At 38.0% G+C, this 23,356-nt stretch overlaps 4 protein-coding genes and 1 non-coding gene across 7 annotated transcripts; 3 read left to right on the top strand and 2 right to left on the bottom strand.

Moving 5' to 3' along the window:
• Positions 1–907: 907 nt before the first annotated feature.
• LOC125188770 (conserved oligomeric Golgi complex subunit 5) lies at positions 908–4,869 on the top strand. Its single transcript, XM_048085820.1, has 3 exons — positions 908–2,070; positions 2,714–3,187; positions 3,800–4,869. The coding sequence occupies exons 1-3, from the start codon at positions 979–981 to the stop codon at positions 4,715–4,717; spliced, it is 2,484 nt and encodes an 827-aa protein (XP_047941777.1). The 5' UTR covers positions 908–978; the 3' UTR covers positions 4,718–4,869.
• A 5,114-nt stretch (positions 4,870–9,983) lies between these two features.
• On the top strand, positions 9,984–10,056 carry TRNAR-ACG. The gene has a single exon. It is a non-coding gene; the product is annotated as a tRNA-Arg (tRNA).
• A 132-nt stretch (positions 10,057–10,188) lies between these two features.
• Positions 10,189–11,837, bottom strand: LOC125191303 (cytochrome b561 domain-containing protein At2g30890-like). The gene is made up of 4 exons (XM_048088819.1): positions 11,660–11,837; positions 11,409–11,570; positions 10,892–11,040; positions 10,189–10,580 (listed from the first exon to the last, which is right to left on the bottom strand). The coding sequence occupies exons 1-4, from the start codon at positions 11,759–11,761 to the stop codon at positions 10,301–10,303; spliced, it is 693 nt and encodes a 230-aa protein (XP_047944776.1). The 5' UTR covers positions 11,762–11,837; the 3' UTR covers positions 10,189–10,300.
• Positions 11,838–12,123: 286 nt separating this feature from the next.
• LOC125188908 (protein VACUOLELESS1-like) lies at positions 12,124–19,712 on the bottom strand. Of its 3 annotated transcripts, XM_048086006.1 has the most exons (15): positions 18,801–19,707; positions 18,277–18,567; positions 17,551–17,690; positions 16,797–16,902; positions 16,598–16,690; positions 15,848–15,937; positions 15,447–15,560; positions 15,203–15,310; positions 15,022–15,095; positions 14,873–14,927; positions 14,235–14,410; positions 13,103–13,232; positions 12,857–12,959; positions 12,623–12,720; positions 12,124–12,537 (listed from the first exon to the last, which is right to left on the bottom strand). In XM_048086006.1, the coding sequence occupies exons 1-15, from the start codon at positions 19,572–19,574 to the stop codon at positions 12,373–12,375; spliced, it is 2,517 nt and encodes an 838-aa protein (XP_047941963.1). In that variant the 5' UTR covers positions 19,575–19,707; the 3' UTR covers positions 12,124–12,372. The 3 variants fall into 3 exon arrangements, 1 of the variants encoding a protein (XP_047941963.1); XR_007170799.1 differs by lacking the exon at positions 12,124–12,537 and having other exon boundaries at positions 13,103–13,246; positions 18,801–19,711; XR_007170800.1 differs by lacking the exon at positions 12,124–12,537 and having other exon boundaries at positions 12,683–12,720; positions 14,312–14,410; positions 18,801–19,712.
• A 2,032-nt stretch (positions 19,713–21,744) lies between these two features.
• On the top strand, positions 21,745–22,251 carry LOC125188242 (MADS-box transcription factor 23-like). The gene has a single exon (XM_048085004.1). It carries the CDS (start codon positions 21,745–21,747, stop codon positions 22,249–22,251), a length of 507 nt encoding a protein of 168 aa, XP_047940961.1.
• The last annotated feature ends 1,105 nt before the right edge of the window (positions 22,252–23,356 follow it).

Here is a 23,356-nt window from a genome sequence, read left to right on the forward strand (position 1 = left end):
TAAATTATAAAAATCTTATAATTATGAGATGTTCAGTTGGCAAGATTATATCTCGAGATTAAATACATATTTTGTTTAGTTTATAAAATTGAATGATATAACTTAATCCTATATGAATAATTATTTGATAATTCACAGTGACCTATAACTAAAATAATTTTACAACTTAATTATAAATGAAATGTCATATACTCCCTTCGTCCCATTAAATATGGAACATTTGAGAATCGACATGGGTTTTTATGTAGTGTTGTTTTGTGAGTTAATGAGGAAAGAGTAAAATAAGAGAGATGAAAAAGTAGAGATAGATATGTTTCCATTTTAAGAAACGTTTCATTTCTAATGAGACAAACTAAAAAGGAAAACGTTTCATTTCTAATTGGACAGAGGGAGTACTAATAATTAATCCTGACAATCGAACTGAAACCCTAAATATAAATTACACAACTCATACAATTGGATTGATACTGATAAATTACTAAAAGTAATACAGTTTTAGCAGTAGTAATTACTCCCTCCGTCCCTGATTAAGAGTTACACTTGAAACAAACACGAGTTTTAAGAAATGTAAATAAAAGTTAGTTGGAAAAGTTAGTAGAATGTAAGACCCATTTTTTTATGAGTATTAGTTTTATAATAAAATATGAGTGAATTGAGTTAGTGGGATGTGAGACCTACTTACTACTTATGGTAAAAATGAAGTGTGACTCTTAATTGTAGATGAACTGAAATGGAAAAGTGTGACTCTCAATCGGGACGGAGGGAGCATTACATAAAAATAAAATTTGAAAACTGAAAAAATTTATGTACACTAATAAATTATGAGTATAAAGTATTTTTTCCTTTTCAACTTAATATTTAGTATTTCCATATGACTATAGTAGCACTAAAGTACAAGTATTACAGCTTTGAGTACACTAGTAAAACCAGAATCAATCACTGAAACGCAAAATCGACAGCAAACCCCACCGCAGATCCATGGCTTCTCCGGCCATCTCCCGATCTCCCCTCCAACGCTCCTCCACCTTCAAAACCACCGCCATCCCCTCCACCCCGATCTCCTCCGCTGCAACCCCGCACCCCCTCGCCTCCTCCCCCCTGGACACCTTCTCCTCCGATCCAATCCTCTCCGCCTTCCTCTCCCCCGACTTCAATCCCACCCAATTCTCCTCCTCCGCCCTCTCCTCCGGCTCCGCCGCCTCCCGAATCGAGAAGCTCCAGGACGGCCTCCGCCTCCTCGACACGCAGCTCCGCCACGAGGTCCTCTCCCGCCACCACGATCTGCTCCACCAGCTCTCCTCCATCAAATCCACCGAATCCTCCCTCTCCTCCCTCCGATCCTCCATCTCCTCGCTCCAATCCTCCCTCCGCCGCGCGCGATCGGAGCTCTCCGATCCCCATCGCGTCATCTCTATACAGACTGTACAGCTCAACAACCTTCATTCGACTTCGTTGCTGCTCCAGAACACGCTCCGGACCCTCCGCCTCATTCAGAAGCTCAGGCAGCTTGTGGATTCGCAGCCGGATGCGTCGAAATGGGATCTCTCCAAGGCGGCTCAATTGCATTGCGAGATTTTGACGCTCTGCAACGAGTCACATTTGTCGGGAATCGATGTGGTTGATGCTGAATTGAAATGGGTGATTGAGATGGGGTCGAAAATACGGGAGGAGGGGATGAAGGTATTGGAGAAGGGGCTTGAGAGTTTGAATCAACCGGAAGTAGGGTTAGGGTTGCAGGTTTTCTACAATATGGGCGAATTGAGGGGGACGGTGGATGGTTTAGTGAGCAAGTATAAGCAGATGGGGGTGAAGAGTGTGGGTACCGCGTTGGATATGAAGGCGGTTTCGGGAGCTGGGGTTTATGGTGGTGGAGGTCCCGGAGGGGTGCAGAGGCACGGGACGCCACAGATTGGGGGCGGGGTGAAGGCGAGGGAGGCTCTTTGGCAGAGGATGAGTGGTTGTATGGATCAATTGCATTCGATAATGCTTGCTGTTTGGCACTTGCAGAGGGTGCTGTCGAAGAAGAGGGATCCGTTCACTCATGTTCTGTTGCTGGATGAAGTCATGGAGGTAGTGAAGATGAGTCCTTATTTACATGTTTGCTGTTTCAGTTCTTGAAATTTAGCTCATATATCAACTTAATAGCATTTATTTTGTGCATTAGACTGGATGAATTGTGTTTCCTTAGAAATACCATAACTTAGAGTGGCCTTCTATGTTAGATTTAATGAATTGCGTTGTCTTAGAAATGGCATAACTTAAGAGTGGCATTCTTTGTTATGTGCTTCAGAAATGGGGTTTAGTAATGTTCGATTTTGCATTGTAAATGATAATCCATGCTCAAGTGTAGCCATCCATGATCCATCCCTGTTAACTATATTTGTTAGACCTAACAACTTGGGGGGGTTTTGGTATACCTCTTACCTTGCCGTCCCTCTTATCCACCTGGTGACACTGACACCAAACATAGTCTCGACCTGCAAAGCAACTATTTCTCGTGAATTTAAGCACTTACTTCAAGAATCGATACTTTGCTGAATAAGATCATGTTAATAGAACATTGGCACTGTAGCTGTCTAGATCCATATCCATAATTATAATTTGGTGAGGGAAGATGAGCTACGTTTCATAACCAGTTTTTGTATGTTTCCTTTTTGGTTTATGCTGCTACTGTTCTATGCGTGTTGCTCAAGATTTTTTTATGCTGTCTCAGGATGGTGACCCGACACTAACTGATCGCGTCTGGGATGCGTTAGTTAAGTCTTTTGCAAACCAAATGAAGTCTGCTTTCACTGCATCGAGCTTTGTCAAGGAAATATTCACTGTTGGGTATCCTAAGCTGCTACCAATGATTGAGAATCTTCTTGATAGAATCTCTCGAGATACAGATGTGAAAGGAGTTCCACCAGCACTGACTTTAGAGGGCAAGGAACAAATGGTAGCTGCTGTTGAGAATTTTGAGACAGCATTTTTAGCCCTGTGCTTGAGTAGACTGTCAGATCTTGTAAATTCTGTATTTCCATTGTCAAGCCGTGGAAGTGTTCCCTCCAAAGAGCATATATCTAGAATCCTTTCTCGGATTCAGGAAGAGATCGAAGCCGTTCAGTCAGATGCACATTTGACTCTTCGCGTCTTGCGTCAAATCAGTAAAGTTTTGCTTCTACTAGCAGAAAGAGCAGAATGCCAGGTAACCTCTAAGTTATCCCTGCAAACCCTTCCTATTTCGCGCTTATTGTTTCTTATTCCAGTTGTCATGAAATTTTAAACATGTTCTTTTGGATAATAAACATCTTTAACTTAAAATGTGGAAATGATTTTACTTCCTGTCGAACATATTGTGATGTGGACTAATTTTAGCAAAATGGTTTTATAATAAAAACATGAGCCTTTTCGCCTTCTCGATTTTTGTTTGCTTGAAGAAGCAGAAATTGGACTTAGCTGCGAGGGATTTTGCTCTAACACTGGTTCATCAACTGCAAGAAGTCATTACTCTGAAATCAGCTGAATATATGTTTTTCTAAACACACTAGTTGTGCTCATGATTTGCAGTCAATACATTATGGAGAATTTGTAATCAACTACAAACCAATTGGTTCTTGAGAACTGAGTATTGACATTTGAAAAGTAATTTTACAAATTTAAACATGTTAGTTTAAAGTTACAAATTTGAGATCTGAATATTAGCATTTCTGCATGTGTAAGATCTTGTTTGGCGCAATTGGTGCAGTTGCTTCTCACGTGTTAGTTTCTTTAACTATTATTGAGCTTACGATGCATGACTAGTACATTTTGATGACAGATTTCTACGGGCCCTGAAGCACGCCAAATATCTGGTCCGGCAACCCATGCACAGCAGAAGAACTTCATGTTGTGTCAGCATCTCCAAGAAGTTCATACTCGCGTGACATCTATGATAGCAGGACTCCCCTCCATTGCTTCTGATGTTCTATCCCCAGCTCTTGGCACAATATACGGTGTTGCTGGTGATTCAGTGTCTTCCTTGTTTCAAGCCATGCTCGAGCATCTCGAGTCCTGCATCTTGCAGATTCACGAACAAAATTTCGGTACTCTCGGCTTAGATGCTGCCATGGATAACAATTCATCTCCTTACATGGAAGAACTGCAAAAAAGTATCTATCACTTCCGATCCGAGTTCTTGTCCAAAGTCTTACCTTCTTCAGGAGCCATCTCTGCTGGAACAGAGACAATATGCACAAGGCTGGTAAGGAGCATGGCTTCTCGAATCCTTGTATTCTTCGTTAGACATGCATCGCTCGTTAGGCCACTGTCCGAGTCAGGGAAGCTGAGAATGGCCAGGGACATGGCCGAGCTTGAGCTGGCAGTTGCCCAGAACTTGTTTCCAGTCGAGCAGCTAGGTGCACCATATCGAGCCCTCAGAGCATTCCGCCCTGTTCTTTTCCTCGAGACGTCTCAACTGGGATCATCGCCACTTCTTCAAGATCTTCCCCCGAGTGTCATACTCCACCATCTCTACTCAAGAGGCCCCGAAGAACTGCAGTCTCCTCTGCAACGAAACAAGCTCACGCCTCTCCAGTACTCGCTGTGGATGGATTCCCAAGGGGAGGATCAGATATGGAAGGGCATCAAAGCAACTTTGGACGATTACGCTGCGAATATCAGAGTCAGAGGGGATAAGGAGTTCAGCCCGGTTTATCCATTGATGCAGAAAATTGGTTCTTCTCTAACAGCAAGATGATCTTTGCATTTGGAGGATCTGTTTGTAAATCTTGCCTTCTACAGAGGCTGTTACACTTGCTCTCAAATCTTTTATTTTTGCAATGTTTACCTGTACTGATTTATAGAAAAACAGCATGATATATAGATTTAAGTTCTTGAATTTTTTTCACATTTTTGGTCTATTGTGGAGATATACATTTTTCACTTATTTTTGAAGTTATTTAGAATTTTATTTGTGTGACTTAAATCAATGGCATAAATTTGTAAACAGTCAATTTTTAAATTGCATCTACCATTAGATAGTCTCGGCAGTTCAATTTATAGAGATTAATATACAAACTATATAAAAAAAGGAATCTACAATTGACCAACTAGTTTTAATTAGATTATAATGCATAGACTATTGTGTTGTAATTTTATTATTTTTAAAGACTTCAAATTTTCGTATCTTTTCCTATAACTAAATCCTTGGATTTTTATTGAATGTTCACTTAAACATTTTAGCAAAATCGCAAACTACAAACTTAAGATCTAATTGGAGTAAGCAAGTTTGGAAAGAAAAATGAGAAAACATATAAGTTCAATGAGCTATTATTCATAATTCCTATTTTCTATAAGGGAATTAGCAACCGGCAGCCACGGGCTCGTCCCGTCACTCTAGAACCAACGTGCAACACGCTGGCGGCTCCTGTCTCACTTATTTGGCTTGCCATTGTGGCCGCCCCCACGACGATATTTTTAATTCATTTAAATATATAAATAATTATATTCAAAGTAAACTTAAAAGACATTCCTAGTCTACTGATTGAAAACACCACTATGATTTCTGCCACACGAGCTTCAAAAAGATTAAGATGGTCGGATAACAAACATAGAAACAAGCAGGTTGCAATCAAAGACCACCGAAAAAGTGACCTATTTCTTATCTTCGATTTTGTTGTTTAGTGCCATGGATTTGCTATGTTTTCCATATGCTAGTTTGAGGGAGTGTGTCCCCCTTTAATTGTTTGTTGATTAGTGTGTTGGCATTAGACATATGTTTTTTATATTGGATTGTATTTGAATTACTTGCTTAGTCATTTTCGATTGGAGACTTGTTTATCCAAAAAACTGAGGACTTAACGCAATAATTTTTTTATTAAAGTTTAAAACGTTGCTTTCATATTAATGAAACACCGAATAAATTGGAATAATGGGATAGTGAAAACGGCTACATTAATAATAAAAGTCTCCCTCTCAATGGATAAAAATATAAATAGGGGAAAGACAGCCAGAGCCAAAATTCTAGATTTGGATACTGTATTTATATACCTAATTGAATGGACTTCCTCTTATTATTTATCACCATCATCATTGTCATAATTTAATACTTCCTTCGGTCTAAAAAAAATAGATCACTTTGTGTATGACACGAGTTTTAATGTATAATTGGTAAAGTAAGAGAGATGAGAAGAAAAAGTAGGTAAAGTAAGAGAGGTAGAGAAAAAAAGTGAGTGAAGTATGAGAGAGGGAAGAAAAAGTGGGAAAAGTATGAGAGATAAACTTTCCATTTTAAGAAAGTGATCTATTTTTTTGGATGTCCAAAATGACAAAAGTGATCTATTGTTTGTGGACGGAGGGAGTATTACTATTACAATGATGATTAGCTTGTTAATTTTCACATTTAATTTCGAATGTTGGGTTTTACATATATTATATATATCGTCCATTTCGTCCTTTTTTCCCTATCAAAACCTCGATAAAATAAAATAAAATTAAAAAATCTGAAATGAAGATGTGTTCATATTTTCTGTCCATCTTCATCTTTTTTTCTCTTCAATATTATACTGTATAATTTTTCTATCTCACCTTGAACTTACACGCACATGTGGATGTGTGTGTGTTTTGATAATGAAGAAAATGACAAAGTAGTGAATAGTTTCATGTGCGTGCCTTAGATGTTGGTCTACCTCACACCATACAAATTAAATAAAACTAGAATAGTATCAATTTTCAGAGATTGTGTCATTTTCCCACAACCTCAGCTTCAAGAATTAACATTTATGTCCACACACTCCCACGTTTACAAACTCCAAACTTTGTATTGCTATAAGACTCCAAATTAAATTTTATCTAATTATTAAAAAGATACTAATAACTTTGAAAAAACTCATCAAACAACATCAATTCAAGGAATATAAGTAGAGGGAATATACACCTAATTAATAAGATATGTTTCGTAATAATTCTGACTGATATTTTAAAGGCTTTGGTAGTTCACAATCCAAGGTCCTTTTAATTAGGTCAACAAAATACACGATGCATGTAACATTTTTATAATTTTGTAACACCATCTATCAATTCATAGTTAGGGTATGAAACATTAATTAGGTTAATCAAATATTAGTTAAATTAATTGATTATAACGAAAAATAATAAAGAGTTGCGGGTCCTGATAATTTAGTAAAAATAAAGGATATTTTGATGATTTAACTATTAATTAAAAAAATTAAATGTCAATTCTTTCGATGTCAATATTGCTTTAGCGACAACCACTGTATGTATATCTAGCTTCCCCGACAACACCGCAAGCTAAGAGAGTCAAAAAATTTCTTTCTTCTGATCTCATCGTCAAAATACTGGCTCTGCTACCGCATGACGTGGAGGTGTGTAAGAGTGTCATTCCTAAATCCTAACCATTACCATCAACAAAATTACAAATCTTAGCATATATATGATTAATAGTGAATAATGTAATGAATTAAGGAGCTATAAAAATACATTGAATAAACATCATTTTCAGCATCTTCCAATTCCAATCACTTGCTAGGGCTCATCTTCATACTCTACTTCAAATATATCCCAAACAAAAAAATAAAAAAAATTAAATTTTATTTACAGCTAGTCCATATATATTAATACACCCTCGCATCCTCCGTTACAACCATCATTTACAAGAATCCCATTTCTCCATTCCCTCTCTCTCCAAAAAAATGGGGAAGAAATCATCCATGAAAGCTCCAAACAACAAAAAACAACAAAGCAACAACAGCCTGATGAAGATCTTGAGGCCCAAAGTCTTCATCACAGACTCCTCCAACTTCAAGACCCTCGTCCAACAACTCACCGGCAACGCCACCTCCTCGTCTCCGATCAACTCCTCCGCCTCTCCTCCTCCTCTCCCGCGGCCACACGAGAGCTTTGACTTCTCGTTTGACTTTGACTCGTCTTCGTGCTTCAGTACACCGCTGGAGGGGTCTCCGGATTTGAATTCGATGGAGTATGGTTTCGATTTCTCGTCGCAGATTATGGATTTGGAGTCGCTGCTGATGGAGATCGACTCCATGGATTGCTCGAACGGTTATGGCTCGTCGTCTTCAGCCCCGTTTCAGCAAGAGGTCTACGGATATGATTATGATTTCTCTAGCTTGATTTCATGATTTTGATGATCATGATGTGAACATATGTGTGTGTTGTTTGTATTTTGTATATGTTTTGATTTGGAAGAGACTATTTGTGTAGTGTTGTTATAGTGTTGGTATATGTATATGAAGAGGGTGTGATCATGTAGGAGAGATTAGGGATGTATGATTTTGTGTGATGTGTACTGATGCATTAAGATAATGATAGTTAATTTATTGTGAATTAAATTTCCATGTTATTTTTCATATTCAAGTGTTTGTTTATTGATATACTGCAAAGATACCTTTGAAACTCCTTACAATTTAAGAACTAGGGTTACATAACATGCACTAAAAAAGATCGAAGACCGAGCACTGGTTAGCAACTATGACATGTACTTAGAGCATCCACAATGGGGCGGAGGATGCGACGGACGATGCATCCTCCGCCCCTTAGTCCGCCATTGCAGCACCACGGACTAAGCACACAATATCCTCCGCGGAGGATAGATCGTCCGCGGAGTATGGCACGGAGGATGCATCCTCCGGCCTATCCTCCGCTCTATCCTCCGCCCCATTGTAGGGGGTGCGGAGGATAGGCCGGAGGATGCACACAATTTTCATTTTTTTAAATTTTTTTTGTATTTTCTTTTGTATATATCACCATTTTTTTTACTTCATTTCACATCTTTCACTCCACTCTCTTCCCCATCTCAATTTCTCTCTAAATTCAATAATGAATTCCGAAGATTTTCATATTTGCAAGCATAAAATATAAAAAAAATAAAAAATAAATATTGATAATATGATTGCCTTTAATTTGTGGTGTTTTTATATTTTTATTCTTGCTAATTAATGTATTTGCAAACATAAAAAATAGGATTAATGAATTTTTGTAGTGTTTAAATATTCAAATAATAAATAAAATGCTTAGGACAGACTATATGGCGGGCTATAGTCCGCCCCATTGTAGGTGGAAGTGACGGATGATAGAATGCTGATGTGGCGGATCATAGTGCAGGGCTTAGGGCGTCGCATCCTCCGGCCCATTGTGGATGCCCTAAAGTGCATGTGTCTGTGTAACCGAGCACAAGTAGTTCGTCCGAGGGAGGGGAAAGCTCCGAAATTCATATGTCTCTATTTATGGTAAGTTTCTCTCTATAACGAGGGGTGTTTCATTTTTCATCAATAACATATAAGTCATTTATTTCATATCTATCTCTCTTACTTTACCAATTTTACATTAAAATTTATGATGTCCGTTATCAAGACTGTTTCTCGCATGGTTATTGGATAACGTTGAAAAACAATGACATAAGATGATAAATAATGCAAATTATATTACTCGATCCCTCCGTCCCCAAAGAGTATGAACTTTGAGTTCGGCATGAGTTTTAATTATTCTTAGTGGAGAATAGGTCCCACCTCATTAGAGAGAAGAGAGTTTCAAAAATTAAAAGTTCATATTATTTGGGGACGGACGAAAAGGGAAATAGTGCATACTCTTTAGGGACAGAAAGAACGAGTATTATATACTAAGATTAGAAGGTATTTCTCCGATGGTTACAAATTTTGATATACATAATCATTACCAATATTAGTAGTTTGTACACCAAGTTAAACTAAAGGTCAATTAGCAAATAGGATGAGATTTCGAGTTAATATACCGGAAGCATCCAAGCATACATTTACAATTCACTTTTTTCGAATAATAAATATTCATATGTCCTACTAATTATATCACGTCCCAAAACCACTTTTAAAATATTGTCTCAAATTCAAGATAGTGCATACAAATCATTTTACAAGTGAACCAGCATTTAATTTAGTCCCAAAAATTGCATTCTTTAATCTAACAAATCATACATATCAAAACGGACATAATAGCAAAACTAGTTCAACAATGACTCTGTGGCCCAATGGATAAGGCGCTGGTCTACGGAACCAGAGATTCTGGGTTCGATCCCCAGCAGAGTCGTCTTATTTTTTATAAATTCTCATTTGAATTATAATTACAAACTGGAGTATTTTTAAAAAAATCAAAATCAGATCGATTTTATTAAATATAAACTTACATATGTAGCCCCTATTAATTATTACACAAATTACCAGTAAAATGAATCATAACCTTTTCCATTTCTCAGGGACTTGTTGAATTTCATTACATTCCTCACTCTTCAAACATATACAATATTAGTTGAAAGTAAACTCACTAGTTTGCTTCAAACACAGCTCTCTTCTTCACTCAACTTGTGGTGAGCTGTCTGCGACTTCGACGCGGTGCCATGTTGCCCCAAGTAGTGCCACTTCTCTTGAAGAAGATAGACAAGCAGCACCAAACACAGCTCAACTATAAAAATAGCTGTCCAAATTCTTACATCCTCCAATGTTCTTTCATGGTAAGCTTGTAAGCCAGTGAACACATTGATCACTCCCACCAATGAGGCTGCAATTCCCACTAGCCAGTGCACCACATACCAAATCTTCCTGCCTCTACTTCCCCTACATAAAATAGAGATGTGATCAAATGAAAACTCTATATATTGTACAAACTCAAAACTATGACCTGGACCATTGAAAAATGTCAACAGTTCAAAAAAAAAATGTCAATAGGAAAATGTTAAGAGAATTTCAACAGTAGTCAATGATTAATGTTATGTTCATATTGTGTTGACATTAAAATTTAAAATTTTACACTGTGTTGGTATTATATTGAAACTGTGTTGAAGCTGTGTTGAGGAGTTTTGAGTTTGTTTACCACTACCCTATTAGAATATTATATATAAATGTGACATTTTAGTAATCATATTTACCTGTGTGGCCTCATGATGGTGAGCATTGTTTGGAACCATATGGCGGCGTAGAAGAGGAGACCTATTATCTGGTGTTGGTTGGTGAATGAGTTGTCGAAGTGTTTTATTGATATCACTCCTCCTGCTGCTGCAACAAGGACTGCACACACCTAGTGAAACAGCAACTATCAATGTTATGTGATGATACATTGACCTTTAATATGTACCTAACTAACATCATGAGTGGGACTAGGGTTAGTTAGTACTTTTCTTTCCTTGCAAGATTCCATTATGATTGTTGCATGATCATAATAATCATTGAGATGATTTATAGACCGAATAAGCTCTCTCTTGATAAGCTAGTCTTTCGAGACGAGTTTTCATATTTGGCCGTGTAATAGTACTACAGATGCGAGGTTTATAGACCAAATGGACTCTCTATCATGATAGGATAATCTTTTGGGCAGAGCACTGGGGTTTGGTTTGTAACAATGTAGTAATAATGTACTATCAAATTGAAGAGAAGTGATTTTCTTGCCTGGGTGATGGCATGAGTGTAGAATATGATTCTGAGGTTAGTGGGAGATGGGTTGGCATTTGAGATCCTCTTTATGAGTATGGAGATTGGCATCAAGAAACCAACAGAAGCCCATAGGAGGAATCCATGGAGTTTGATCTCATATGACAGTTTGGGAGTCACCTACAAATTGAAGGAAACAGAATTGAAATCTGAATTTTGATGAGAAGGAATGGAGGAAAGGAATAACTCTATGTATGCATATGTATTACCTTTGGATTAATGTTGATGTGTTGATCAAGTGATGAAGCTAGTGGAAGAAGATTGAAGAGGAGCAAGCCTGCAAGAGAAATGAGGTTGTGTGGAGCTAACATGTTTGTACATATGGTAAGATATGATGAAGATGGCTATAACTGTAAGTCTGTGACCATATATATAAATGAAGATTGGAGATGATCACAAGAATAGAGCCTCCCTCTCTCTCATCATTAAAATATTTCTTGCCAACTTCTTTTTGGAAATGTGACAATGGCAATGAGTTTGTAGCTTTCTTACCTATGTCTTGATCTTGCTTTGAAGGGATATAATCTCCATGAACTTTTTAGTGGGGTAGTAGTAGTATATTAATTTGAGCTTTACCAAATATCCACCTTTCGTTCTTTCTTTTTTGTATTAGCTTCTAAAGTAAAAGAAAATATCAAGACAGTGAAGTATATAAAAAAAAGAAAAAAAAAACTTGAGTATAACCAGACAAGATCAAGATTCAAATCCATATTTTAAATTAAATTACAAATCAGGTGAAGAAATTTCAATTATATAGTGTACATAAACTGATACAACCAAGAACGCTATTGCTAACTTCATGCTTGCTAGCTGCATACAATAAGTCGCATTGCCTTTTCTCACACCACAAAAAGCTTTACGATTAAATGAAGCCACCAAAAAAACAAAAATAAAATCACACTGTAAAAATGAGTAAACAGAACTAAGAGAGGCTTTGGAAAGTCAGGCGGTCGCGCAGAGTATCAAAGATCGAAGAACCTCCGGCATTCTGTGAAAACGACTGTCTCAATCTCCCCAGCAGTTCGCCATCCTTGGATTGAGACGCTGCATCTGCAGCTTCCTTGGCCATCCCGATTTTCGCATAAGCCTGTTTACAAATTACAGCACATTCAGTTTGTAAAAGAGAAGACACAAATAAAACTATGTGAAAATTTGCATGTTAGTGTGGTTACCTCAGCTCTCTCTCTCGGATCTGAAAGCTTCGGTATGTATTTAAGTGCTTCATCTTTCTCACCAGCGTCAATGCAAGCTTCTACAAATGGACGATAACCTAGAGACGGCGCGAATAGATATTAATATAGCATGAAAAAGGAACCTACTAGGAAAAAGTTTCAGGTTTCTCATAGATGAGTCAGAAGATAGGACAATTTTGAACATAAACTAAACTATGAAAGCATAACACTGACCAATCGGTGGCCTCTTCTCTTTCGAAAACTTTTCCAGTGCATCCCAGTCTCGGATTGTTGCCAGAGCAAAGCATTTCAGCCAATACCACCGCTTGTCAGAAACCTAAATTATAATTATGGCATTTCAAAATCATTGTGCCAAAAAAAAATACCCGTCTACCGGTCTATGAAAAGGAAAGAATATTCCTAGAACAGTTAATTGCATATTGTGGTTACTTCAAGTGGCAATATGTGGACTATACAAACCTTAAATTCTGTTCTAACTCTATTTGCAGCACGGTGATTGCCCAGAACAATACATGTGCGAATTGTATCGCTGACACTTGAATCCAGAAAAATAGCCTGCTTTGTTGATACCTCCAATTCGCGTTGAATTCTGCAAATAAAAGACTATGCACGGTTCATTTTAAATAGAAATAGCAAGTCTAGAAAGAGGTTAAAAAAGTGTGCGGAGGAGAGGATCAAAGAACAAAATTATGCTGCTTGACAGCTTGAGTTAAGCAAGCCTGTTCTAGATATCACATGTTTAAAGATAGGATTGAGTATTTCAAGGGTACAATGGCCAAACAAACTGAAAATCAGTCAAGTCATCAAAATAATTAGTGGATTAGCTTGGATTATTTTTATCAGTCCATTGTATCACTCAAAAAACACGCCTCCTAAATGATATGAAATTATCACTATAAGCTATATGGGTTCTTAATTAATGTAGTAGATTGAATTTGTTACATAACATGTAGCTTTCCCACAGTTCATATTACAAAAAAATTACAATTAAAATTCATATGAGTCTAATCTGGGACTACGCCATTACTTTAAACTGAATGGTAGTACGAAATTATGAGATTCATATGTTAGAATTAGTACAGTGGCCATCAACAAAGTTGCATTATCATAAGAACGACATGATTGATAGAATCCATAATTCCACACAAGTTACCATTATGAAATGTCAGGATAGACTCATGTTAGGGTGGGTTTATAGTGGATATCATATCAAATGTTTGAAAGTAATATCAATTTAGTTTAATACTCCCTCCGTCCCACTCTAAGTGGAGCAATTCTAATTCCGCACATGATTTTATGTAGTGTTGTTTTGTGCGTAAAGTGGAGAGAATAAGAGAGGGAAAAAGTAGAGACATAGTGTTTCTATATTTAGAAATGTGTCATTTAGAGTAGGACATCCCAAAAAGGAAAATGTATCACTTAGAGTGGGACGGAGGGAGTATCTATTTTTGTTTTTTGTCATTAATAACAAATATTTTGTGTTTGTTATCATCAATGACAATAATTATTCAATAATTCTAGGGAGTACAAAGTTTTTGGCAATAACTTTTGGAGCATTCACAAACTCTTAAGTGCCCAACCCAAAATTTACCTTAAGAGTTTGGCATGTTCCTCAGCTGCCTTGGACTCAAACATATGGTCTTTTGATTCCGCAAAAAGATTACTAGCCTTTTCAATTAGTTTTATGCGTGGGCCAAGAGATGATCCTTTGGCCCTTGGATCTTTTGCAAGTTCCCACGATTCTTTCCACAAGAGGTAAGCTACCTCCTGCAAAATATAAAACCTTCCATTACTACAGATGTTATAAAAGAGAAGAGGTAAATTGTTGTGCTTTAGGATCATAAAAGAACTTTTTACCAGAGCCAAGATAGAATATCAGAAAACATCATACTATAAAACAAGTAAAACTTCAAAAACAGAAAAACTGGGAAAGGCAGCACGGAAGAATGCAATATCTATGGCATTAAAAAAATTATTGAAACCCCACCAAAAATTTCTCAGGTATCATTGAAGTAGACACGTGAAATGAATAGGAATGGAAGTTTTGAAAGACAAGAAAGCCATGATATCAAGTTTCTCCTATCAATCTGAAATAACCATAACAATTCCTTATATGTGTTGAGAGTGTATATAATAACGGAAGAAGAAGAGAGCCCATAGATCAGGTAAATGTGAATTCATGACAAATGAGCAAGAAAGACCAAATGAATCAGGTTAAAGTTAATTGACCTGGAGTTGCCCAGTGGATAAAAAGAAGTCCTTCAAGAACTCATGCTTGTAACACCTGGAAGAAGATTGAATGATTAGAGGTATAACTTGCATTAGTTAAACAAATTTCTTCCATCCTCATGGTATTTGGGAAGATAAGTACTACCTACCGTGCATATTTGACAAACAGATCACGTGCAAGAGGTCTAGCCTGTATTGTTGAAAAAAACTCCAACGGTGGCCTCTGAAATATTTCACTTATGAATCAATGAATTATGACCCAGAATTTTCATCTAGAAATAAATTAGAGCTTGCTCCTATGTAGATGTGTGAGTATTTATCTAAACACACCTTCTTCCAGATATGAAACATGACAAGATAAACAAGATCAGTATCTCCGCTTTCGGTAGCCTTCACAAGTGCTGAATTTTCTTCCCCAATACTTAACAAGAGAGGGATCTGACATATAGATAAGTCAATGTTGGCACAGGAAGTTCCCGAAGAGTAAAAAACAAGTAGCTTTAAAGGTGAACGTTATCAAGCCAATTATAATCCTGTCTATAGAAAGGAATACGAAAAACAACTTAAGGCTCACCTGTTTAGAGGAACGTGGCTCATGTTCAACTAGCATAGCAGCTAATTTCCTACGGCCACTCTTATCAGCATGAGCAGCAACAGCTGCATAAGATATTCCTTTGCATATCTTCAACTGAGATCTAATAAATGAAGATATTAGACAAAACATTTTGCAACCAAACAAGTGGTGTGAATTACAGAATCAAGCTACATGTAGTAATACTTAAAGACAAGATTGCTGCTAAACTAACTGCCTGCTCGTACATCTTTCAGCCAACAATCATGGTGAATGAAACTAGTCATGAAACTTTGGGTCAGCAAGTTGAACGGCTGGGTACTATATATGTTGAATGCCATGAAAATTCTTAAGAACATATTTTTTTGGGAAATAACTAAAACATAGACTACTGAAAAACTGACCTTGTCAAGTAGAATCTGAAGAAGAGTGGCATCAGGAATCGCTGCAGAAGCTGTTATCTTTGTACACGTCCAGTGCATTATTACAACTTCCTATAAAAGCATCAAATTTATGATGATCTCATCGCAAATTAACTGAGGGTTTTGCTATGAATGCCTCACATTCCTCTCAAATTGCTCATTATAAGCCTCAACTTTAAAAAAAACAGCAATTTTCTAATGGGCTCAAGATGAAAACATCAAGAGAATGTACACACTATAAATCACATTTTTGGAAGTGGCATCTTGCCAAAGTTAAACAAGAAAGTGGGCCAACTTCTCCAAGAATACAGTCTATGTAGATATAAATCAGACTTAAGAAGTACTCCCTCCGTTCCATAGTAATAGAGTCATTTTGTCATTTTGGTACATTCCATAGTAATAGAGTCATTTCCCTTTTTAGTAAAAGTCAACACATTTTTCCACACCTACTTTACTCTCTCTTACTTTTTTCTCTCTTTATCTCTCTACCTTTTTCATTTTCCACTTTATTCTCCATTTACTTAACTCACCTAACACAATTTTTCTTAATCCTCGTGCCGAAAAGAAACGCCTCCATTACTATGGAACGGAGGGAGTAGTACTTATACAAAATTGAAACCAAAAGACAATAGCACAACACAATCTGAATGACATGTATGAAACAGTACCAACTTACAACCTTAATTTTTTTTATAAGAACGAAGTATACATTACAAGAAATTGATTACTTACTTGGCTTAAGCCGAGGTATTCTGATATCCGCAAAGCTAGAAGGTGTTTGTGGGCATTAATTAGACGGTTGATTAGAACAGATGGAGTTAGTAACTGCAAAGAAACATTTGAATAAAATAAAATATATAAATGTTTTGCGAGATGGCCTATTAGATTAGGACATGAAAATTTTTAGCATTAGGTACTGAGATCCTAACACCTTGTACTGCTGAAGGCTTAGAGGAATTCCAACATCGACGTGACGTACGGCATTTAAGACACGCAGCATCTGACACATCTCTCGTATGCTGTCACGTCGGAAATGGCTGCCAAATAGTCAACTGGATATCAATAGCAAGAAAAAAAGAACTGCAGATATTGCTTTTTGGAGCATGAACAACAATGTATCGCACAAAATTTAGACTAACTGCATGCCAGAAACTACAACAAACAAGTCCACAACCCAAGTTATGGAAACACATAAACTAATATATAAATGTTCAGTTCACTCTTTTAGATTTCATTACTTATGATGGTATGGAGTTGAAAATTTTCTTGACACTGTCTATAACCAACCAAAAAACCCCAATATATTAACAGAACTTACTTACCATCCTTTCTTAAACAATTACGGTAGATAACACCTCATATAAGGAATGGAAAGAGGTGTTTGCAACTGGTGCAAAAATATCAAGTAATGTACTACAAAAATGAGACATTTAAAGCATGAACTTGTACATATAATAGATAAAGGAGCTTTGTGCCAAGTTGCCAACACAGATAGGCTGACTAAAAAATTTTCCTTAACTAGTTAACTTCTCAATATAACAAAGACAGGAACTTCCATTAAATTCCTACTCAACATATTAACAACAAATAATTATTCTAATGAAAATTAGTCACTAGCACAATTCGAATAGGAAAAAAGAGAAATTAATTCATTCACATGAGTCAAATTTCAGTACTAAATATACCTAGAAAAGGTTTGACCGTAGCTTGCAGCTCTTAGTAGTGTCCTTTGCTGTGAAATATCAAATTCATAGCCAGCAGCATCTATACATGACTCAACAGCTTCAGGCAATGAAGTGCGGATTAATCTCAAGTTCTCAACAGCCTGCAAATTATAGGATATAAATATTCAAAAGTTAACTATTTCTTGAATAGTTTTAGAATACAATCCCAAAAGACACTCGCCCCATTTCGATGAGTCTACTATACCATATTCATCATTAATAAGGATGGATATCTTTTTCCAACTTTTCACTTTTCAATAAGAACTACATCAGCTTAATAGTGAAGGTGTAGGGGAGGTTAACAGGATAGGGTATGAAGACTTCTATAAAGAGGCTAAGCATGAAAGGAGAAGAGTAATATAGCTTCCAAGTTTTTATCAGTTCAGCATATAACAAAACTTCGAGGACATCAGCCTATTGCTGTGCCAGAGAAAACTCTCTCTGTGAACCTCGGTTTTGGAATATTTCCTCCTTTGGTAATTTATGTATTTCATTTCAACTATCTTAAATCTACCAAACAACAATGTGCCACATTTCTACTTATTGCAAGAATAGACAAAGTTGAGACAACAAACTAGAAAAATTTGTGTATATAACAGTTTAAAATAATAATTCCATACAAAATGCAATTAACTGAATAGTGTAATTGAAGGAGATAGTTAAAAACTTAAAGCAAGGACCAACTACCTTTGCACTTCTCCTATCAAAATGCTCCAAGGCATCATACAATAATGCAGGAGGGGATGTGCTTCCAATCTGAAAGATTGATACTGTAGAGTCTGGAACTCGATGTAAAAACTCCATGTTTGTGTTAGATAGTATGCGCACCCCATCGCATTCTGGAATAAGAATAATTGGCTCATCATATATGTACCGTACTGGCTCATCATAAGGACCCACCATCAACAACATGTCATCCCAGTAAAGTAACACAGTATCTGATCCGCACCAAGCTAGTTGGTCTGGTGGGAGGGCTGACTGAAAATGTTTGAAGTAATACAACACATTAAATTTTCTAAATCTGGAGTGCACATGAATGTAACAGTTTTATAAATGGCTGACTGAAAATGTTGAAGTAATTGAAATGGTACTGATTTAGCTAAACAGAGAGAAACACATTGCAATTGTCACTGATGTTTCATGGCTCAATACAACTGAATTGGTATGAATTAGCTGACCTGAGCAAAATTGCTAATCAGAGCAGAATTTACCTCACAAGTATAGTCAATGAATTCTTTGGAAAAATCTGAGGACATAACCAAAAGCCTTCCATCATGCGTGAAGGAAGCGACAAACTCCGCTTTCCTGGACAACACCATCTTCTGCAACGGCCCAATTCCGGGGGCCAACGGCTGCACTCCTTCCTCATCCACCAACAACACATGATCCCCAACCCCTAGCAGCACCTCCACGTCCCCCGATTTCGTGTACTGAGGCTCAATCACCGCCATACAATGCGGAAGCTCCTCCAAATTACAATCCGCCAGTTTAACCGCCTTAGGCATCTTAAAATCCGGCACCGCCAGAATCTCAAACGCCTCAGTGATGCACACGACGCCGTTCCCCCAAAATAGGCACTCGACGACGCTGTTCTCGAAGCACTCCTTGCCGAGGGAGAAGGTCCCGAGGAGCTCGGCGTGGATGTTGTAGGAGTAGACGGTGCCGTCCTGCGTGATGCAGGCTAGGGTTAGGTCGTCGGTCCAGGACATGCCGATGAGGCGGCCGCCGGGGTTCCGCCAGACGGTCTCGGCGGTGAGGCGGCCGGAGGAGGTGAAGATGCGGAGCTTGCGGAGGGCGGACTCGGCGTAGAGCTGGACGATCTTGGCGTCGTCGCGGATGACGGCGATGGGGCCGCCGAAGGGGGCGCAGGCGACTTTGTTGCGCGTGAGGTCGACTTGCTTCCACTCCATCTGGTAGAGCTCCGGCTTCCGGTAGTAGCGGTTGTAGAGGAGCTGCCACTCCGCCGCAACCGAGACCCCAGCCATCTCAATTGAGATTCAGTGTCAATTTTGATTTCTTCTCCGCAGTTAAATCTCTGGAAAAATGGGAGAATTGAATTGAATTGAAATTAGGTTCACATTTGATCTACTGGAATCGTTGATGAGAGATAAAGAGGAGAGAGAGAGAGGGAGTCGTGGTTAGTTTAATAAGCTAAACTTTTTTCTTTAAGCCAAAGACTGGGCCCGGTTTGCGTCACAAGGCTTTCCAATTTGGCCCGAAAATACATTGGACTGGAAATAAGAGTGTCCACTATACGAGGGTCGCGGCTCGTGGCTCAGCTGCGGGGCTCCCCGAATTTCGAAAAAAAAAATTATAATATTTTTGCAATTTTTTTTGTAAATACCTCGTTCCACTCTTTATTATTTCACATACATTTTACCCAATTCTCTTCAATTTTTATACAACTTTCGAAATATGCAAGGAGGAGATGATAATTCCCCCGGCTATGGAGATTTGGGATACGGGAGCTTTCCACCTCCCCAACACTGGAGATCGAGTCCCCCCCCTCCATCCCAAATGTGGAGTCCGCCATCGCCGGCGCCGTGGCAACAAACACCCCAAAACCGGGGTCAGTCCCCCGCTCATCAGCAGAGGTATGTGGGTCGTCCCCAATCGGGGTTGGGCAACTACCGACCCAACATGGACGCAATAAACTTCCCGTCTCAATTCCAATCCTCCCAATTCCATTCCAGTCAATCTCCTCCGGATGAATCTGATAGATTCACGTGGGAAGAATTGATGAGGACACCGGAGACCCCGACGTTCGGACGTGTGGAGACGGGGAGAGGCGGCGGCGGTGGAGGGGGGGGGGGGGCGAAGCCACGGTGGCGGTGGGAGACGAGACCTACGTCACTCTCCCGGCGCCCACGTCCACGGGGGAAGTAGTCCTCAATCCGAGACACTAGATCCGCCTCCCAACACTCTGTTGCGGGCGCATCTGCATCCCGCCCCAGACCGGCCTAAGTGGCGTTGAACAACACCCTGGAGGTGCAGATGATGAAGCAACTTCAGGATACTTTGTCCTTGTATGAGAAGTCGGCCGACCCACCCACCAAGCGGATGTACTACGACCTCATACTGAGGCTAAGGTCGAGGTTGGGGTGGGAGGAAGTAGTAGCGACGGTGACGGCGATGGCGATGCAGCAAATTCTGATGACGCCACTGAGTAGGCGGCGGTGGCGGTGTTTTTTTAGTGTTTTTTTTTTTTAAAAATCGTTATATAAGTTTACCCCTTTCTATATAATACAACAAAGATTTGGTTTTAATTTTTGTTTTTATTAAATTATGCATCTTTTTATAATTATTATAGTCCGATAATTTTTATTGTAGCTAAATTAAAATACCTCAAAAAATGAAAAAAAAAATTAATATTTAGTGGCTTAGACTTGTCCATTATAGTGTGAACAAGTTTTTTTTTTATCCAACCAAGTTTTGTGGCCTGGCCCAGGGCCACAAGCTTAACTACCGTTGACACTCTAAATAAAACACAAATCATTCAAATTATTCTCAGTGTTAGCTATGTTTGTGGATAGAAAAAAACAAAATATATTGGGCTGGAAATAAATAAAACACAAATTATTCAAATTAAGGGTTATAAATTTTTAACTATCCATCCATTCCTACTTTTTTCATTAGATTTATTATGATGATGATGAATAACATGGGGGATATCATATTGAAGCTTGTTTATTCAGAAATCTAGCTCCATGGTATTTATAACACTTATTTTTAATTCTCTCCTATTCCATATTTCCACATTTTACAATTGCATAGTAGTATATCTTAATTTACATGCAAAATAATGGGAAAATGCCAAATTTATTAAAATTTAAAAATACGTAATATTTTTCTCATTTCAAAGCATACGTAAATCTGAAATTGATAAATAAATCAATCATATTAATCGAAATAAAAATTCACATAAAATTTAAATCAGTTAAAAAAAAAAAGTGTAGGAGTAGTAAAAAAAAATACCGTTGGCCGCGCCTCAAAGCAGCGCGCGTTCAAGTATGGTAATTTTGAGATCGCAAAAGGAGAGAGAGAAGAGATCAAAACAAAATCTCGAAGCCCTTGACTGCCTATAAATATAGATGGTATGCTCAGTTTCAATCACAACGCAACAACATTACAATTATTCCGATCACATTCACAGCAATGGAGAATTCCAACGGCAAAAAGACGCTGGGGAGGAGGAAGATCCCGATGCGAAAAATCGAGAAGAAATCGAGCCTGCAAGTCGCCTTCTCCAAGCGCCGCGGCGGCCTCTTCCGCAAAGCCGCCGAGCTCTCCATCCTCTGCGGTGCGGAAATCGCCATCCTCGTGCAGTCCCCGTCGCAGAAGCTCTACGCCTTCGGCAGCCCCTCCGACGTCGCCGCTCTCATCAGCCGCATCGATCCGATCGACGACGGCGGCTACGAGGCGGCGATGAGAATGGCGGAGGCGGAGAAGAGGAGAGCGACGGAGGAGGAGAAACCCTACGAGGGTTTGGAACTGCACGAACCGGAGGGAATGCGCACTGCACCGGACGATTTTGGGGGAAAAGTTGAATTGGAGTTTGATTATCCGTTGCTTCAAGAAGGTGCTTCTTCGTCCAATCAGGTCAAGATTGACGATCAAATCTTCACCACGTTTACGTTGGATGAGATTTGGGGGAGAGACTAGGGTTGAGATGTTCTGGAAAATTAGGGTTTATGTTAATGTGAATGGCATACATATTCACTGATTGAACTTGTTAATGTTAATGTCAATGACTTCTTTTATGTTTGTGATTCTACAATTTTAGATTTTCATGTTGTTTTCTGTGACAATCACTATAAACTGACATAAGTTTAGAATTTAGAAATTTATGCGATTGAATATTACTATGTTTGTATAAAAATTTTGTACAAATTGGAGAAGAGAAATCAACAACAAAAAAGAAATCAGTTATAGCTAGGATTGATCTACCATGTATGAAGACTCGAACAAAAATGACTTTGAATGCAAATAAGGAACTATTACTATTGTATGCAGCAATATACATTAATATGATCGGACAATAAAAATTCAAAAAGTGATATAGTTGTACGTGACAGTTGAAAAAATAAAAAGAAACATATTTTCGGTTGAAACGGTTACTATACTCTCTTCATACATGAAAAATAGCCACATTTTTATTTTATTTTGAGTGTTCACAAAAAATAATTTCATTTTCAAAAATGGAAAGTTTATCTAGTATACTTTACCCACTTTTTTTCATTTCTCACACTTTACTCACTTTTTCTCATTCTTCTTTTTTACTTTACTAATTTCTTATTCCGGATCGAGTATGTCTTTCACCTAAACCAATTTGGTCAGTTCGACAAATTGAATATGTGCACTTTCCATTTTCGTATGTGTCACAAAAATATGTGCATTCCATTTTTAGAAATTTGTCCCAATTTATTACTCATATACATCAACTTATTTACAACTTATATAACCATAAAACACTACTAATAATAAGAGTCGCACTATCTACTAACACTACTTTAACTACCTTTTTCCTTATTTCTCTTATTTTACTAATTTTATCTTAAATTTTTCGTGTTATATTAATTGCTCATATTTTTACGAGACAAAGGGAGTATTTTAAGTAACCGCACACTTTTTTCCCTTGTGGTCGCGAAACGTCCTACAATCAATTTAATTATACATGTGTAAATTATTTGTCGTGACACGATTACTTATAATTTATAGTACATAATATAAATAAGTTATACCGCGCAAATAATGTAGAATGGAATTC

The sequence above is a fragment of the Salvia hispanica genome, chromosome 5 (assembly GCF_023119035.1).
Source record: "Salvia hispanica cultivar TCC Black 2014 chromosome 5, UniMelb_Shisp_WGS_1.0, whole genome shotgun sequence".
In the NCBI taxonomy this organism is placed as follows: Eukaryota; Viridiplantae; Streptophyta; class Magnoliopsida; order Lamiales; family Lamiaceae; genus Salvia; species Salvia hispanica.